At 47.4% G+C, this 19,958-nt stretch overlaps 1 protein-coding gene across 1 annotated transcript in view; it reads left to right on the top strand.

Moving 5' to 3' along the window:
* BFSP1 (beaded filament structural protein 1) overlaps positions 1-17,059 on the top strand; it is a 34,440-nt gene extending 17,381 nt beyond the window's left edge. The window contains exons 5-7 of the mRNA XM_008710013.2: positions 9,386-9,606; positions 13,950-14,035; positions 15,992-17,059. Of these exons, the coding sequence (XP_008708235.2) occupies positions 9,386-9,606; positions 13,950-14,035; positions 15,992-16,917 (1,233 nt within the window). The 3' untranslated portion in view covers positions 16,918-17,059. The remainder of the gene's footprint in view (positions 1-9,385; positions 9,607-13,949; positions 14,036-15,991) is intronic.
* The last annotated feature ends 2,899 nt before the right edge of the window (positions 17,060-19,958 follow it).

A 19,958-nucleotide genomic window follows, 5' to 3' on the forward strand; every position in this document is an offset into this window, starting at 1 on the left:
GACTATTTGGGAAACCTGGGACATTTATGTGTTATTCTGTCTCTATCCCTTTAATGCCTGCAAAATCAAAAGTTAAAGCCACAGTGGATCTGGTGCGTTTGTAGCTTTTCAGTGCCGTCCAGATCTGCCCGGGATCTCATTTGGGGACCATGGAGCTCCAGAAATCGAGTACTGCCCTTAAACTCATCCTTCTCATGACAAACCATGGCTCCGGGACCAGACGCACCATTTTGGTGACTTGGTAGTTTGTGGTTTCCTCTGAGGCCCTGGAAGAATAGAGCGAGTGTGAGCGTGGTGTGTGTGTGTGTTTGCATGCATGTGTGTGTATATATGCTTCTGTATGTGTAGGTATGCATGTGTATATGTGTGTGTGTGTGCATGTTGTGTACATATGTGTGTATGTGTGTAGGTGTTTATTTGTATATGTATATAAGTTTGTGTATCTGGTGTGTGTGTGTGTGTGTGTGTGTGTGTATGAGAGATTGGAGAAGTGGATGGAAGCCCACTGGTCCTAGAGACCAGTGTTTTCCAAACCACTGTTTACAAGTCATCATTGGGTGATAAAATGAATTTAGCAGAATTGGCTGGCGTTAAAAAAAGAAGAAATTTACAACATTAGACTAAGCTAGAATACGAAGTAACCAAGTGGGTGGCTAGTACTGGTGGGATTTGTTTTGTGAAACCTATGTTTTTTATATATGTTTGCATATTTAAATATATATATTTGTTCAAATACACACACACACCCGTTTTTGTGATGTCTGTGGTTTGTGATGTAAAATGTGGTTCTTCCTGTGGCCGTGGCGAAAAAGTTGAAAACCCTGCCCTAGATACTGAGAAAATGAAAGAGCCCAGCCTGACGTGGGAAGTTCCAATTCCAGGGCAAAAAGTTTTGTCTCTATGTACATATATGTATTTGTCGAATGTAAAAGTAAGACCTTTCATCACAGATTAACCTAGTTTCTGAGAATATGAAATTCAGAATTTCATATTCACATGCTTGGCTGCCTGTCCCCACCCATAGTTGCTGCAGAAAGACTTACTGGTCTTGCTCTGATGTTGTTGTCTCTCCAAATCGGGGGTCTTCTCTTTTTCTGTGCTATGACCCACCCCCCACCCAAGCTACCTGGTGAAGCCCACGGACCACTTCCCAGAAAAATGTTAAGGGCATATAATAACAATACAATATGTACAGTTGAAAGGAAACCAGTTAAATTGAGACAGTTATCAAAATATTACCAGTCATTTTCTATATCATAATCTATGTGCTTATATAAAATAAGTCTAGTGGTGGGTCTAGTGAAACACAAGTTGTATTAGTTTTCTCTCACTGCTCTAATGAATTTCTACACATGCAAGGGCTTGAAACAGCAGTCCTTTATCCCACACTTCCACGAGTTAGAAGTCTGAGAAGGCTTGGTTGGTTGGTTTGCTGTAGGTCTCACAAGGCTGATACAAAGGTGTTGTCCGGCCTTCTTATCTGGAGGCTCTCGGGGGAGAATCTTCCAGTGTCATTCATGTTGTTGGCAGGATTCAATTCTGTGTGCAGGTAGGATGGAGGACTCCGGTTCTTTGCTGGCTGTCAGCCAGGAATTGTTCTAGAGGCCGCCCACGTCCCCTGGCAGATGGCCTCCTCCATCCTCAAATCCAGCAACAGTGAATGGAATTTTTCTCGGGCATCTAATCTCTCTAACTCCTGCTTTTAAGGGCTCATATGATCAGGAATAATCTATAACAATCTCCCTATTTTTTAAGGTCAACTGATTAAGAACCTTACTGACACCTGCAGAGTCCCTTTTGCTGTTATGTAACGTATAGGGGCAAAGGTCATGGGGACCAAAAGTCTGCCCAATTAGCTTTTATTAAAGCACGGATATGGCTAGGCCCACCCAAGAGTTTCTGACTCAGTAGTTCTGGGGTGTGGCCCAAAAATTTGCATTTCTGAGTTTCCAGGTGATGATGCTTCTGGTCAAGGAACCGCACTTTGAGAACACCGGTATAGGGGTGGGCCCCAGGTGGGGTCAGAATGTTCTACATCCGGTCCACCTGAGTCCCTGGCTTGGCCCTTCCACAGCCTATTCAGGAGATGCTCATGGCTGGCTTTTTTGCTGATTTTGAAAGGTTTTAGAGGCTTCCCAATGGAGTAGCGAAGTTTAGGGCTCCAAAGGATATTTGGTGGCTTAACCCCTCTGTAGGGCCAATGCTGGCTGGGGACAAGAGAGGGAGGTGGTGGAGGGAAAACTCCTTGTAGCCTGAGGGCGCCAACCTGGCAGAACCACTGCATCTGGTTCTGCCTCTGGCTAGAGCATCTGATGCTTCCAGAACCCTCCATAGCATGGTCCTCAAGGTGAGGTCCCTAAAACAGCAGCATCAGCGTCACCTGGGAACTTGTCAGAAATGCAAATTCACAATCCCATCCCAGACCTACTGAGTCAGGAACTTTGGAGTGGGGCCAGCAATCTCTGCTTTAACTAGCCCTCCAGGGGTTGTGCAGACTCAAGTTTGAGAACACTGGTCCACAGAATGGAAGGAATAGCACCCTCCATCAGAGCTGGCAGCCCCTTCTTTGAAGCCGAACATAGCCCATGTATGAGACCACTGGGATGGCACTTGTTAGAAGTGGAAGAAAAGGGACAGGCACTTCTGGCTCCTAAATTGCACTGACTGAGAGTTTCTGCGATGGGAAAGTGAAAAAATCTTTTATTACTTGGAAGGAGTGAACCTCCCTGGTATCATTTCTCATTACAGTTACCTAGCACCATCTAGTGGTAGATTTTGGTAAGAGCATGTAATCGGTGAAGGACACTTGATTTCTTCCATTTCCTTTTTTTAAAACTTTTCCCCCTCTTTTAAAATTGAAGTATAATTAATATACAGCATATGTTAATTTCACAAGTACATTGTAATGATGCAACAATTCTAGGCATCAATGCTCATCAGGACAAATGTACTTTTTTTTTTTTTTAAAGATTTTATTTATTTATTTATTTGACAGAGATAGAGACAGCCCGCGAGAGAGGGAACACAAGCAGGGGGAGTGGGAGAGGAAGAAGCAGGCTCATAGCAGAGGAGCCTGATGTGGGGCTCGATCCCATAACGCCGGGATCACGCCCTGAGCCGAAGGCAGACGCTTAACCGCTGTGCCACCCAGGCGCCCCCAGGACAAATGTGCTCTTAATCCCCTTTATCTGTTTCACCCATCCCCCCCACCAACCTCCCTTCTGACAATCATTAATTTGTTCTCTGTAGTTAAGAGTCTGTTTTGTTTGTCTGATTTCTTTCTTTGTTCATCTGTTTTGTTTCTTAAAATCCACATATGAGGGAAATCATATGGCATTTGTCTTTCTCTGACTGGCTTCATACACTTCACATTATATCCTCCAGCTCCATCCCTGTTGTTGCACATGGCAAGATTTCATTCTTTTTTTTTAATGATTGAGTAATACTCCATTCATTTTTACCCATTCACCTACCGAATGGGAGAAGATAGTTGCAAGTGATATATCTGATGATGGATTAATATCCAAAATAGATAAAGACCTGGCACAACTCAACACCAGAAAGCAACCAGTCCAATTAGACATGGGCAGAGGACCTGAACAGAGATTTTTCCAAAGAAGACATACAGGTGACAGACAGATGAAAAGTGTCTGAGCACTGGTGTAGGCCTACTCTCTGTAGACCATATAGGTAATGTTGAGCACAACATTATGAAGGAAATGCAAATCAAAACCACAGTGAGATGTCACCTCACACCTGTCAGAATGGCCAAAATCAAAAACACAAGAAACAACATGTGTTGGCGAGGATGTAGAGAAAAAGGAACCCACTTCCTTTTTAAAAAAGACCTTGGACCCAAAGGCATCTGGGAACCTAAAGAGGACTGAAGCAGGGCACCTCTCTGGATGGGGGCTCACTGCCACGCACTGTCCTGGGTCCCTGTTGACCCCTGCTGTGCAAAAGCAGGCCCCACAACTGTGCTTGGACTCCTTCATTCAACCTTGAGAGCCAAGCTCCAGATGAGGTTCAGGGAACACTGAGCAGTGTGCGGTGTGGCTCCTGCCTGCAGCTGCTCGCAGAGGGTGTAAACGGTCCAAGGAGAAGCACAGCAGTCACCCTTGCTCAGGATGAAGGCGGGTAGCAGCACGGCCCACCCCTCCCACCTGCCTCTCTCTCCAGTGTCTGTGTGGCTGCTCCCCTCCAAGAAACCCTGGAGATGTGAGTGGGCTACTCTCTCTTCTCTTCCCTCCTGACCCTCCTGTGGTTTCTGGCACCTGTCCTTTGCTCATCACTTTTCCTCTTTTGAGAAGAACCTTCTCTTCTTCGGTACCCAGGACTGGCCTTCTCTGACATCCTGTAGCACCTGAGGGCTTCCATGTGCTTCGTGATGCCCTGGGCATGTCTCTGTGAGCAAGCCACCTCCCACCCTGGCCTGAGGGCTCCTAGGAGGAGGGGCCGTATCTCATTCTCAGGCAGCCACGCTGGGGCCAAGGTTGCTCACAGCAGAGACATCTCTTTGGCCCCTTTTAAGCTGATGAAAGTGATGAAAGCTCTTAATATTTTCTTGAACATCCCTCTCTTTGATGAATATTTTTTTAAGATTTTATTTATTTATTTGACAGAGAGCACAAGCAGGGGAAGCAGCAGAGGAAGAGGGAGAAGCAGGCTCCTCGTTGAGTGGGGAGCCCAATGCAGGACTTGATCCCAGGACCCTGAGATCATGACCTGAGCCGAAGGCAGACACTTAACTGACTGAGCCACCCAGGCGCCCCCCCGATGAATAGTTTAAATTATTGGTCTGTAAAAACCACATTGACATAGATGTAAATCCAGTTTTGTAAACTCAGTCAGCACTTCACTGGACACTGTGGATTCTTGGTGGATTCAGGCAGAATCAGGCAGAGCATGAGTGCTCACCAGAGATTGGAAGACACCTTTCAGTCATCCCTAGAGCCTCCTCCCAGGGCAGGCGCTCCGCCCACAGATCCCATCAGAGAACAGCCACCAACCGACCACCCAGCCACTCCCGCCAGCAAACCACCAACTCATGAGATACAAAAAAAAAAAAAAAAAAAAAATCATACTTGGGGTGCCTGGGTGGCTCAGTTGTTAACAGTCTGCCTTCGGCTCAGGTCATGATCCCAGCATTCTGGGATCAAGCCCCGCATTGGGCTCCCTGCTCCGCAGGAAGCCTGCTTCTCCCTCTCCCACTCCCCCTGCTTGTGTTCCCTCTCTCACTGCCTCTCTGTCAAATAAATAAATAACATCTTTTTAAAAAAAAAAAATCATGCCCTGGAAGGTTAGAAGTTTCTAGTTTCTAATTTCCCAGTTTGAGACAATGTGGTGCTATCTGACTTACTGTTTAAAAGTTTGCCAAGTGGATGTACTCGGGAAGGAAGATGTCTGTGTGGGGGTCACTCTGAGTCCCCAGGTCTTCAGTGAGAACATGCTGGTGATGCTTGCCTGTTGATACGTGGGAATGGGAGGGGGGCGGTTCCAAGGCCCAGAGAGTGAGTGTGTGTGTGTGTGTGTGCGCGCGCGCGCGCGCGCGCGCGCGCGCGCGTGTCCTGCTCTCCTGCAGCCGGGAGGTGGCAGACACAGGAGGGCGCATGGTTTCAGGAAGGGTCTAGACCCTGCACAGGTGGCTCTGAATCCTGTCTTGATTGGCAGGTCACTTTGCCCGCGTGTCTATAAAGCAGGAGTCGTAATCGCCCCGCCCCCAGGAGCTGGTCCCGAGCCTGAGGAGTTGCTGCAGGTGAGAACTTGCCCGCACAAACCATTATTCCCACCGGGATGGGGGACCCAGACCTGAAGGGGGCGGTGGACGCGCTTTACACATAATCTTTGCTTGTTTTCACTCTATTCTGGAACATGTCAAACATATATAAACACGAGAGAACAGTCTCATGGGCCCCCATATCCGCATCCCCCAACACATGGTCCCTCTTATATCGCCTGCACCCCCCCACCCCCCGGTAATTCTGAAGGAATCCCTGACACCGAATCATCTGATCCAGCCGTATTTGAACAGGTCTCTCTAAGAGAGGAGGGCTCCTTTCATAGAACGTGAATCCATGAGCCCACCTGTAATAATTAACAAGAACTCTTGAGTATCACCAAATCGGGGATCAGATCCCTGATTGTCTCGTCATTAACTGATGTGCTGTCTGTATACAGCAAATGTCGCCCGTTTCGGTACACGTGCCATCTGTTCAGCAAATGCATGCGGCGCTGTACCCACACCCACAATCAAGACATAGGATAGTGCTGTGGCCCGGAAATTCCCCGGAGTTGCGCATCGTGGCCAGCCCCTCCCCCACCTCCCCCCAACCCCTGACACCCACTGAATTGTTTCTGTCTGTCTGGTTTTGTCTTTTCCATATTGTCTTATAAATGGAATCAGCCAGTGGGGAGCCTTTCCCACAATTTCATTCTTTAGTGTGTGCTTGGATTGGGATTCAAATAAGGTCCACAGTTGTAATTGGCTTCTGTGTCTTTTAAGTCTCTTTGATCCATTCCGTGTCATCTCTTTTTTCCCCCTTGATATTTGTTTGTGGACTATGCATACTTTTTAAGTCTGGGCGCTGAGGGCACCAGCCCTTTCCTGTATCCAGGAGAGAAAGGTAACCTTTGATCAAAGGCACCTTCCCTACTGCCTCACTGACACTGGGATCTCTGGCCGGTGCTGTGGGGACCTCAGCGCGGCCAGCGTCCCCCAGGCTTGTTCTTAGGACTGCTCCATAGAAAAGCAGCGTCTCACTTCGGGATTCTTCCATTCCTGGATGGCTTCTTGTCTCTGAGATAGGAGCCTCAAAGGGGTCTTTCGAAGTCCTTATTTCTTGGAAGAGTTTCCTAGAGTATGTGAACACTGGAGGAGGTCAGAACATGTGGCTGCCCCAGGAATTAGTGGGAGGCCTTGGTATTTGACATGACAGGGCACTGTTTGAATTTAAAACACTCATTTTTTCAGGAGGACCAGAAACCCTATCAAACAAGCTTAAGCAGGAAACGGTGCTCTTTAATTTTATTTTGAAATAATTTTAGACTTCTCAAAAGCTGCAAAAATAGCACTTGGTTTTCTCGAACACTCTTCACCCAGCTTCCCCAAATGTTAGCACCTTAATTAATAACCACAGTGTAGTGATTGAAACCAGGAAATTAGCGATGATACCATCCTTGTAATAGACTTGACAACAATTTCACCAGTTACCCCATCAACATTTTTTTCTGTGGATCCTACTTGGATTTAGGTGTTGTGTCTCCTTAGTCTACCCCAGTGTGGGATAGCTCCTGCCTTTCTTTGTCTTTCATGACCTTGATGGCCAGCTGTTTTGTGGACTGTCCCTCCTTTTGGGCTCCAAGGTGTTTTTGCAGGATTAAGCTGAGGCTGTGCATTCCTGGCTGGAACCCACAGAAGTGAGTGTCCTTCTCGGTGCTTCTCATCAGGGAAGCGTCATGTGGGCGTGTCTTCCTGCCAGTGGTGTAACTGGGATCACTTGCTTAAGGTGATGTCTGCCAGGTTTCTCCACTGTAAAGATACTATCTCCCCCCACTCCCCTAAAAGGAGCAGGATATAAAAGGTAGCTTATGAAATTTGAGAGCAGGGTATGGGGCAGGAACCAGGAACTTGGATCTGAGGCAGCAGTGCACTCTCTGTCTCCCTTCTCTCCCACAAACTCTCTCATCTCTGTTTGTCTTTGCCCTTTGGCTTCATTTCTCTGCCTGTCTGAAGAATTGCTTTTCTTAACTTCTCCATGCACGTTATGAAAGATGGCCACTCCAAGATGGCGACCCCGAGTTTCTTTGAACCTGCCAGGAGCTTGCTGCTATTTCTGAGCTCCTTTTCCAAATTCCCTGGAGAGGAAGCATGTGATAGGCTAGTCTGTGTCTGGCCCAGCCCTGGTTCTGTAGCTCTGGTCAGGAGAGTGGGGTCATGCTGCAGCTGGGACCCCTCTGTAAGTGAGATGGCACAGACATCAGACAAGGGGGACGACATGGGCTGGCAGATGACTTCCCAAAGTGTGGAGTAAATGTACCCCTTCTTTCCCTCCTTCCTTCCTTTCTTCCCATCTCCCTTCCCTCCCTACCACCCTCCTTTCTTCCTTCCTTCTGTCCCTCCCTCCTTCCTTCCTTTTCTTCCTCCTCTCCTTCCTTTGTTCCTTCTTTTTTTCTTTCCTTCCTTCCTTCTTTCTTGATACGACAGACACATTCCCGAAAACCTTTGTAAGCTAGGTTTTCAAATGTCCTCACTTAGAAAACGTCACTGTTCCACGGCCACACCTGTATATAAAGTGAGGAATCAGGAAAAATCATCCTCTAGATTGTCCAGTATGCACATTTGGCTGCATGCGTGAAATGCCTTGTAGCAGACATATGTGAAGCTGAACTCAGGTACCTGTCCAGCCCCCCGCGGCTCCCTGTGTGGTCCAGAGACCAGCGCCCTTAGCATCATGTGGGAAGTGGTTGGACTTGTAGACCTCTGGCCTCACCCAGACCTGCTGAGTCCGGATCTGCAGCTTCACAGCATCCTTGGGTGGTTCGCATTCAATTGCCGGATGTGCTGTTCTAGGTTGAAGTGGCTTTTGGTCTGTTTGTTTCATTTTGTTTTGAGGACAGATAATGCGTGGTGAATTCTTTTCTATTTGGGAAAATGAGATTGCACAAGAGTCATGACTACACAAATACTAAGCTTGTAAATAAGTACACACATGGCTCTTTGTGCAGTGTTAGAAGCCCTTGAAGTGAATGTAAGTCCACCTTATAGTCTATCGTATTTCTATTTTCCTACCATAATTTTGACTTGCCCTGCATTAGTATGTAACTAGGATAACCCTAAAGTCGTTTTATGTAAACACAAGTGTGCGCCCACACGTGAGCTGCCCAAGCATATAACTACTAATCAGAAACCAGGACAAAAGTAAAGCGTCATAGTGATTAAATAAGAACAAGGGACACCCCCCCCGACTTCATCACTTTAGTAAAAATAGCATCTTATCTGTTTAGTATGTGTGCTTCTTTTTGTTTAATTTTTGGCTGTCAGATTTATGCTAACTCGGAACATGAATAATACACTTTATTCGAATTGTACATTCTATCCCAGGGACAGCAGTTTTCTTTTCATTTTCTGCATTTGCCATCCTCAGACTGTCTTTGGGGACGGCTCCGTTAAGGGCGGATTTCCGAGGGGGCTGGGGCTAGCTAGCGTCCGGGTTCCTTTCTGGCTCCAGGATTCCAAAGTGATTCATTGCCGACAGTGACACTGGTGGAGAAACAAAGGAGCAAAGCCAAAACAAAACGGGGTACCTTCGCCCCGGTTCTCCCTTCCAAGCCTGCGTTTCAGGGAGAGGTGGGATGGCTCTCCTCACAGCTGTGTCTTTGCCCACAGACCGCGGCCCTGGAACAAGCTATTAAAGATGCCCACGAGTGTTACGACGACGAGATTCAGCTCTACAACGAACAGATTGAAACCCTGCGGAAGGAGATTGAGGAGGCCGAGAGGAGCCTGGAGAGGTCTTCCTACGACTGCCGGCAGCTGGTGGTCGCCCAGCAGACGCTAAAGAATGAGCTGGAGCGGTACCATCGGATCATTGAGAATGAAGGCAACAGGTGTGGTCACAGACGGGTCCCGCCCCGAGACTGCGCCCCTCTCCCCGTCCGGGCCACTTGCTTCTTTCACAGGGCCTCATGGAGGGCTTCCCGTGTGCCAGGCGCAGCTCCAGGTGGTGGGGACGGGGCAGGGGAGATAGCACACCCCTGTGACCTCGTGGAGCTGGAATCCTAGTTGGGGAGGCAGCTGATGGATGACTTTGGAACAGAGGACAAGCACCATGGGGTACCTGGTGACAGGAGAGAGGGCATGGCCAGGGGGCAATGGTGGGAGTGTTTGACATTTTAAGTAGACCTCACGGAGAAGGTCGCTTTTGGCTCCACAAGCCTCTGGGGACATCAGTGTGTTAGCCGGTAGGATGACCAGGAGTATGTAAGGAGATGCCGCAGGTGAGGTGTCTAGCACAGTGCCTGGCCTTCAACATGTGCTCAGAGGTATTGGTGGTGTTACTGCTGCTACTGTCACTGTTTTCATCACCTGGTTGGGCCAGGAACGCGGCTGTTGGTGCACTGGGTGGTCTTGTTCATAATGGAGTTGTGACTTGAGCTCCTTTAACTTCAGGATACCTGAGAATTTATCTCTATCCCTATCCGCACCTCTAATCCCTATCCCCTACCCCCTACCCCATCCCTATCTCTATTCCCTGTCCCCTACCTTTATCTCCTAACCCGAATTCCCTATCCCTATCCTCTCTCCCTGTCTCAATCTCTCTATGTCTGTATCATCTACATCCACAGTCTTCATCATCACTCTCCGTGACCTAGATGTATTGACACCTACACTTACATCTGCGTCTACGTCCACATCATTCACATGAACATGTACATCTACACTTAAAGCTGTGTTATGTCCATCATCTACCTCTATGTCATCTGCACCTGTGGCAACTTCCTCTACATCTACACCTACACCTATCCCTACATCTACGTTATCTCCATCATCTCTGTCATCTACACCTGCATCATCTACACCTACATCATCTACACCTACATCTACGTTATCTCCATCATCTCTCTCATCTACACCTGCATCATCTACACCTACATCTACGTTATCTCCATCATCCCTGTCATCTACACCTACATCATCTACACCTACATCATCTACACCTACATCTACGTTATCTCCATCATCCCTGTCATCTACACCTACATCATCTACACCTACATCATCTACACCTACATCTACGTTATCTCCATCATCCCTGTCATCTACACCTGCATCATCTGCACCTACATCATCTACACCTACATCTACGTTATCTCCATCATCTCTGTCATCTACACCTGCATCATCTACACCTACATCATCTATCCCTACATCTACGTTATCTCCATCATCCCTGTCATCTACACCTACATCATCTACACCTACATCATCTACACCTACATCTACATTATCTCTATCATCCCTGTCATCTACACCTACATCATCTACACCTACATCATCTACACCTACATCTACGTTATCTCCATCATCCCTGTCATCTACACCTACATCATCTACACCTACATCATCTACACCTACATCTACGTTATCTCCATCATCTCTATCATCTACACCTGCATCATCTACACCTACATCATCTACACCTACATCTACGTTATCTCCATCATCCCTGTCATCTACACCTACATCATCTACACCTACATCATCTACACCTACATCTACGTTATCTCCATCATCTCTGTCATCTACACCTGCATCATCTACACCTACATCTACATTATCTCCATCATCTCAGTCATCTACACCTGCATCATCTACACCTACATCTACGTTCTCTCCATCATCTCTGTCATCTACACATGCATCATCTACACCTACATCTACGTTATCTCCATCATCTTTGTCATCTACACCTGCATCATCTACACCTACATCTACGTTATCTCCATCATCCCTGTCATCTACACCTACATCATCTACACCTACATCTACGTTATCTCCATCATCTCTGTCATCTACACCTACATCATCTACACCTACATCATCTACACCTACATCTACATTATCTCCATCATCTCTGTCATCTACACCTACATCATCTACACCTACATCTACGTTATCTCCATCGTCTCTGTCATCTACACCTACATCATCTACACCTACATCTACGTTATCTCCATCGTCTCTGTCATCTACACCTACATCATCTACACCTACATCTACGTTATCTCCATCATCTCTGTCATCTACACCTACATCATCTACACCTACATCTACGTTATCTCCATCGTCTCTGTCATCTACACCTACATCATCTACACCTACATCTACGTTCTCTCCATCATCTCTGTCATCTACACCTACATCATCTACTTCTATACCATGCACACTTACATCTTTGCCATCTACATCTTCGTCACCTATACGTATACCTACCCCTATTTCTCATCTACACCTGCGTCATCTAGATCTAGGTCATCTCAAGTATTGCACACTTATGCCTGCACCGACATCATCTTCCTGCACACCTGTGTCAGGTACATGTGCATCTCTATCTCTGTCTGCATCTGTATTATGTAGATCTACACCTCTGTCATCTGTATCTGTGTCTGTGTCCACGCTCACATCTGTAGATATCATTTGGAGAGCAATCCAGGGGCTCCGAGAAGTTACCTCAAAGAAGGACTCTCACTCTCTATTACGTTGTGATTCTTTGATTCAGTCTTGCTGATTTGGGGGTTTAGATTGAATTAAAAGAGAAGCACCCAGTATTACTCCACCAGGAGCGGTTCTTTCCTTCTCTCTGGATGCTCTGTCTTGGCTGCGAGTGCTCAAATGTTTAGCAGAGGAAGCAAGATTTTCTTTTTCTTTCTCTAGTTATGGTCAGTGGATTGTTGCACAATCCTAAATTGTATTTATGTCACAGTGAATGCTTTATGGACACATGAAAATAAATCTTGAACTGACACTTCAGTGACTGTGTGAAAATTTTTGTTTTGGAGGCAAGGCTTCACAAAAAGGTCATCAGAGAGCCCTTTTGTTAGTTTGCTCATGAGTTCTAATTTCAAGTTGATAGAAATGTTACAAGTGTAGAACATGGAATCCCTGAACACTGTTTTCTCAGACTCTCCACTTGTTTATATTTTTAAAAAAATTTTTTATTATGTTATGTTAGTCACCATACAGTACATCCTTAGTTTTTGATGTAGTGTTCCATGATTCATTGTTTGCGTATAACACCCAGTGCTCTATGCAATACATGCCCTCCTTACTACCCATCACCGGCCTATCCCAGTCCGCCACCCCCTCCCCTCTGAAGCCCTCAGTTTGTTTCCCAGAGCCCACAGTCTCTCGTGGTTCATTCCCCCTTCTGTTTACCCCCCCTTCATTCTTCCCTTCCTTCTCTTACTGATCTCCCTGCTATTTCTTATGTTCCATAAATGAGTGAAACCATATGAAAATTGTCTTTCTCTGCTTGACTTATTTCACTTAGCATTATCTCCTCCAGTCCCTTCCATGTTGCTGCAAATGTTGAGAAATCGTTCTTTCTGATGGCTGAGTAATATTCCATTGTACATATGGGCTCCAGAAAACAAACTGAGGGCTTCAGAGGGGAGGGGGTGGCGGACTGGGATAGGCCGGTGATGGGTAGTAAGGAACCCACTTGCATTCCCACCCACAATGTAGGAGGGATCCCCTTTCTCCACATCCTCTCCAACATTTGTTGTTTCCTGCCTTGTCAATTTTTGCCATTCTAACTGGCATAAGGTGGTATCTCAGTGTGGTTTTGATTTGAATTTCCCTGATGGCTAATGATTTTGAACATTTTTTCATGTGTCTGTTAGCCATTTGTATGTCTTCATTGGAAAAGTGTCTGTTCATATCTTCTGCCCATTTTTTGATATGATTATTTGTTTCTCGTGTATTGAGTTTGAGAAGTTCTTTGTAGATCTTGGCACTTGTTTACATTTTACCTCCATTGCTTTATCAGTTTTTTCTCTATTTCTATAATGCATATTATTTTTTAAAAAAAAGAGTTGGAGATATCATATCCTGGTGGCCCTAAATACTTCACCCTGGGCTGGCTACTCCTTTATTAAAAACAAAAACAAAAACTCTGTTCAACAGAGAAATGGCATCTTTAAATTATAAGAAATCCCCATTTTACAATTCTCCTATATGTATGTGTGTTTCATAGTTGATGACCTGAGCTCAAAGAAATCCTTCCCATCCTCGTCTAGTGTATAAATACATATGTGGTTCCCGAATAGTCTGATACAGAGAAAGGTTTCCTCATTTTTGTTCACATTAGAGAGTCACTCTTACCCCCGACTGTCTGTTTGGTTCGATGAATTAAAGATGGTGACCATCCCCTTTTTGGTTCTTTCTCCAGGCTGAGCTCGGCCTTCATTGAAACTCCCGTCACCCTGTTCACCCCAAGCCATGGAACCTCTCTCAGCTCTTGGCTTGGTGGGAAAGGTAATGCTCACCAATCCTGGCTTCTGCTATTTTCCATCATAGAAAAGCAGGGGGAAAAAAATCAAATGGCTTTCGTCCTGAACTTAGCGTTCATGCTTCCTTCTGGTCCATCTAGAAATTAAATGTTTTGTGTGAGGTCCTCTCTCCCTCTCGGATACACTCCCTCAGGTGCTGAGTGACTGAGCCAGAAAGTTTACAAGGAGAAAAATCAGATGGGGGCCTACACCACCTTGGGAATGGCATCCTCAGACCTGAAGCATTTCGCTGGGGAGAAAATATAATTCAGTGTGCACGTCAGTAAATGAAATGAGCTCTGCTGTGCAAAAGTGCTTAATCAGTATCTGGGGCACAGTAGACGCTCAGCTACCACGCGTTTCTCTTCCGTTCACCGCTGAGCGGAACTGGCTCGGCTGGCAAGCACGGCTTCCGTCGTTAACATTTGGTCCTCTGGGATTGGTGTCACGCGCGTGGGAGATGTTACCTCACGGCGAAATCTCCCCAGCGCTGAACAAACACGGTGTTTTGGGAGAAGAGAAGATCGTGCTGTCGATTGCTCATACCTATAGTGCCTTCAAATCCAGGTCCCTCAGAAAGCTCAGAGGGGTTCGTAGAAATGGGGTTTCAGAGTTAGAACGTGGAGGAGAGGGCAGCCGTCCCGGGGCTGGCTCTAGAAGCACGCAGCCACACCCAGGGCCCCGTACCCGCACTTGGCTTAGTGCTCTACTGTCCCGGTCTTGAAATCCTTAATGATTTTGAACAGGGGCCCCCCGTTTTCCTCTTGCGCTGGGCCCTGAAAGTCCATAGCAGCTCCTGCAGGCACCCCCTGCCCGCATACCTGCTCCCAGCAGGCTTCCTTGACGTGTCCCTTCCTCACTGTGCCTTCACGGCTCATTTCTGACATTCCCCGTTCACTCAGCGCTCTGAGTCACCCCACGCTAGATGCCTTTGCTTTGTCCGTCGGTCCTCTAGTTCATGGACAGAGGGCATGCAGAAGCCCTTTGAGATGAAAAAGTTAAAAAAGAAATCAGCATGCAGATTAGGTTGAAAAGCCTCATGGACGAGGAGAGGTGAGATTGTGTAAGTTTTCTTGAACTTTCCATTTTTCCTTTTGGCTGGTCTGAAGAAATGAAGATGTTGAGAACAGGGGATTCCTATTCTTTCTTTTTTTCTTTCAAGATTTTATTTATTTATTTTAGAGAGAGAAAGGGGCGGGGAGGGGGCAGAGGGAGAGAGAATCCTCACAGACTCTGGCTGAGCATGGAGCCTGATGTGGGGCTCGATCCCAGGACCCTGAGATCATGACCTGAGCCAAAGCAAATAGCCAGTCACTTAAGCAACAGAGCCACCCAGGCAGCCCAAGATTCCTGTTATTTCTGAATTTAATAATTGCCTCCTCTTCTTGCTCAGGAGGAAGGGGATGCCGCCCGAGGGGTGTTTGTATTTATTTAGCTTGAGATGAGTGTGGAGCAAGGGAGACCAGTTTGATTCCTGCGCCCAAAGCCATCCAGAACACATTAGAGATCCAGGCAGCTCTGCAGTCTCTCCTTTGGAAAAGTGCAAGGCGAAGACGACTCTGTAGAATGAGCTCCACTGACTAGTATTGGTCATGAGCTCCGCAGGGGCTGCAGTGGGGACACCGAGTGTCAGGAAGTTGTACCCAGTGTGATGGGCACTGTGAGTGTCAGAACAGGCGGCACCTTCCCTCCCCCTCTGCAAGCCCAGAGGGGTCAAGCGACCTTTCCAAAGTCATACAGCTGGTTGCAGAGGTGGGACCTTGATGTGGGTCATGGATGCTGTGAGTCAGACCCAGGCACCTTGCCCTGTGTATGGTAAACTCTACCCCAGTGCTAGCCACTGGTCTCCAAGACAGCCTATTTTTCAACGAATACGTTTTCTTCTTCTTTCATTGACGAACTTGACTTATGCTCCCTCCTGCCTCCCCCTCCTTTTTTTTAGATCTCACTAGAGCTGTGCAGGATATAGCAACAGCAAAACCAAGACAAAAAGGTCTCCCCAAGAACATTCCAAGGAAAAAGGAGATTATAGCTAAAGACAAAGCTGACTCAAGTCTGGAAGACATACCCCTGCAGGGTCCAGAAGACACAAAGCTGGTTCAGGTGGTTCCTGAAGAAGAAGGTGAATCCCAGCTTGAATCACGAGGTGATGAAGCAAGTCCCCCAACCCCAGAAGGGGTTCCGGAGGATGTGCCAGATGGAGGGCAGATAAGCAAAGCCTTTGGGAAACTATTCAAGAAGGTCAAGGAGAAAGTGAAAAGCCCCAAAGAACCTGAGCTCCCCGCTGACCTCTACACCAAAGGGCGGTACGTGCTAGTATCCGGGGATGCCAGTTATGTGGACCCTGGGTTCTGTTCGTCCTCCATCCCAGCCAAAGGTGGAGTGGTCATTTCCATTGAGGACGGCTCTCTGCATCGTGACGGCCCTGCGGAGCCCTCTCCTGAGCAGCCTGGGCCGCTGCTGGAGAACGGACAGGGGGATCTTCTGGGGAAAGAAGGTGGACAGCCACCTGACCAGCACACTGCTGACGAGGAGGATGAGATTAGTGCCGAAGGACTGAAAGGGCCTGGGGAGAAACAGGAGGACCGGAAGGAGGATGAGGAGTCCAGGAAGCCCTGCCCCGTGGTCACCCCTGGTCCGGAGGGACCATCTCCACCCCCGTCTCAAAGGCCTGGATCTGAGGGGCATGGGGCTAGGAGCAGCAGCCCGCAGGAGAGAAGTGCCCCCAGGACTTTGGCATATGAGAAGGTGGAGGTGATGGAGTCCATCGAGAAGTTTTCAACGGAGAGCATTCAGACGTATGAAGAAACAGCCGTCATTGTGGAGACCATGATTGAGAAGACAAAGGCAAACAAGAAGAAATCGTGAGAGAAGAGCTCTTAAAACGCCTGGGCTCCGTGGGAGACAGTGTCTTTGGGGCCACCGTAGGGGAAGTGCTTTGATATTTTAGAACACAGGATAAGAGTGAGGGTTCCTTGTTTGGATTAGACCATAGTTGGCCCGTCCGACATTGCCAATGAAGCCTTAATTAAAAAGTTTTCTTTGCTCGCACACCCTTTGTCTAATTAACAGGGGCCTCGGGAGTGTAGGTGGGTCAGCCATGCTCAGCACAGGGATGTGTCATGTTCAAGGGCCATCAAACCCAGCTCCTTTAAGAGAAGAGACAGGCTTTTCCTCATGGGTCGTTGAGAGACGCATTAGAGGGTCAGGGAGTATCCGGCCTTCACACAGAAGCATGCTGTTGATGCACTCGTGGCTTTTTGTTGCATTTCAAGTACAAACACGTGCTCACGTGCACGAAGGTTCTGTTGGAGGTACCTGATGAAAGGTGTCTGTCCAGGTTCAGGTTCCCCGAGAAGCTGATCCTGAAGCAAGGATTGGAGCATAGTTTCTTTGGGGTGTGATCCCAGGAAGAGCCAGGAGGAGAATGCCAGAGGGAGACGGGGACAGCAAGGCAGCCAGTAAGACGCGTGTGCTACCAGATCAGCTCGTGCTAGGGGCACACGGAGCTCCGTCACCCCGAGGGATCCTGGAAGCGGAGTAGAACACATGCCTCAGAGTTGATGAGGGAGCTGGGCTCTCCATCCACCTACTTCTGTCTGCCAGTGGGCAGGGCTGCTCCCGGGGCGCTCGCTTCGGGGGCTGAGAACACCCACACGTGCAGAAGTACGGGTGCGGGTGTTTGGACCCCAGGCATGGAAATACTTGGCAATGGTAAAGGCTTGCAAGGAGCAAAGTGGGACCCCAGTGCCAGCTGCCCCAGCCTGTGTACCCAGTGTCCTTGTGTCTGAGTTACTGAAAATGTTCTCACTCAGAAGTTGCGATCCTAGGTCAGGTTTCAAAAAGCAGAATCATACGTCATCGCGTAGTTCCTTGTGGAGGAGTTACTGAGTTGATTAGTCCAACCAGCATTTATGAAGCATATACTGTGTGCCAGACAGCGTGCCGCGCCGATGAGGGGAGATTTCTCAGGTTTTTCAATGATCTCAATGACTGTAATGCAGTATACCATAATACACATGTGTTTGCACGCTCTCTTGCACACACATGCACGCAGACACGCATGTGAGCACTCAGGTACTTAACTGTGTCACATGCTAGGAAACAAATTACTCTAAACTACAAATTTTTTTATAAAGATTTTATTTGAGAGCGAGAGAGAGCACAAGCTGGGGGAGGGGCAGAGGGAGGGGAAGGAGCAGTCTCCCTGCTGAGCAAGGAGCGATGCAAGATGGGGTGCGGGGCTCCATCCCAAGACCCTGGGATCATGACCTGAGCTGAAGGCAGACATCTAACCAATTGAGCCACCCAGGCGCCCTCAAACTACAATCTTTACAAAAACTTCTATGTTGCCTCTAGGCATCTGTTTTTCTACTAACAGTGCCCCCCCCCGCCTTTTTTTTTTTTTTCACTTATACCAGTTGAGAAATTGCTCCTTCCCTGTGTGGATGCTTGTAAGGGCACTGCATAAATGTGCTTAAATGGATTATTGCATCTGCCTAAACAAAAGCATCTGGCAAGACAGTGACACGTTATTCGAGAAAATTGATGGAGTCATAAATTACATGCTATTATTTCTTTGTTATGAATAATAGAAAGAATACTAAAGAGTCACCTTTCCTATCTATTTGGAGCATTAAAAAACGTTGTTTTGAATTCCTTTGAGGTTTTGACTTCAAGAAAGAAAAATGCTTTTGTTGTTCTTTCCAAAAGATGAATGGAGGACCCACTCCACTGCACATTTTTGAAATATTTATAATTTAAAAGCATAAGAGAGAATGATGGAAACCATTAGCCAGAGCCCAGAATGTACTAGGAATTTGGATCAGGGTGCATATTATATTCAACATCACAACCACTGAAGACTTTATCTCTTCCCCATTAAGTCTTTTTATTGTGTGGACTGTATGTTCAGTTCATATTTTAAAAGGCAAGGGCATCTTTTTGCAAAGAAAGCTTATTTTTATATTATATTTAGTCCATCATCAAAAATGCATTGGGGGCCTGTTCTGTGCCACGCATGGTTCTGAGCACTGGGGAGACAGTAGAGAAAATCAGATGTGGTTCTGCTCTCACAGACAGGACATTCTGCCATGGGGAGGAAGGAAATGCACAAGCAGGCAGATAACTAAGAACACCGGGGAGATGATACTAGGAAGGGAACCAACAGGGCGATGTGTAAGAATGACGAGGGGTCTACTTTGGATTGGATGGTCAAGCAAAGACCCCATAAATGAGGTGACATGTGATCTGAATGGCAAGGTGGGCCAGTCATGTGCAGGGATGCGGGAAGAGCATTTCAGGGAGAGGAACTCCAAGTGCAAAGGCCCTGGGGCAGGAATGGACTTAACCTGTTCAAGGAGGAGAAATAAAAGGGACTGTAGAGGGACAATAGAGGAGGTGAGGTCCAAGAGGGAGGCAGGCACCAAGAAAACACCATTTCCTGGCAGCCTCGCCTCAACCGCAAGCCAGGCTCACCATGTGAAATGTGGGGCTGTCTGCAATAGGCACTTTGGGGTCTAACTGGGCTAGTTGTCTCCAGTCCCCTAGAACCCTGCTTGCTCTTTTCTTACCTGCTTCTCTCCACTTACCCTGCTTGGTTCTGTTTTCCCCAGGGAGCTGCAGTATGGGTTCACGTTCTAGCTTACCCCTCTCCCTGAGATCTCTGGAAACAAAACCTTCACTTTTATACACAGCATTCCTTGTCAGTAAACATGGGGACTCAGAGCAGGCCTCCCTGTAGCCTCAATGACAAGAGGACACCAGAGCTTCGACAAGCCCCAAGGTACCTAAATGCCAGCACTGCAGGTGGCTGGTCCTAACCGTGAGTCTGGTCCCAGCCTCCTCTTCTCTGACTCAGCCTCAAGTCCAGGGCTGAGAGTCTCCCGAAGCTGCCTCCCCCATAAAGA

Source organism: Ursus maritimus, unplaced genomic scaffold (assembly GCF_017311325.1).
Source record: "Ursus maritimus isolate PB19 unplaced genomic scaffold, ASM1731132v1 scaffold_22, whole genome shotgun sequence".
Classification (NCBI taxonomy): Eukaryota; Metazoa; Chordata; class Mammalia; order Carnivora; family Ursidae; genus Ursus; species Ursus maritimus.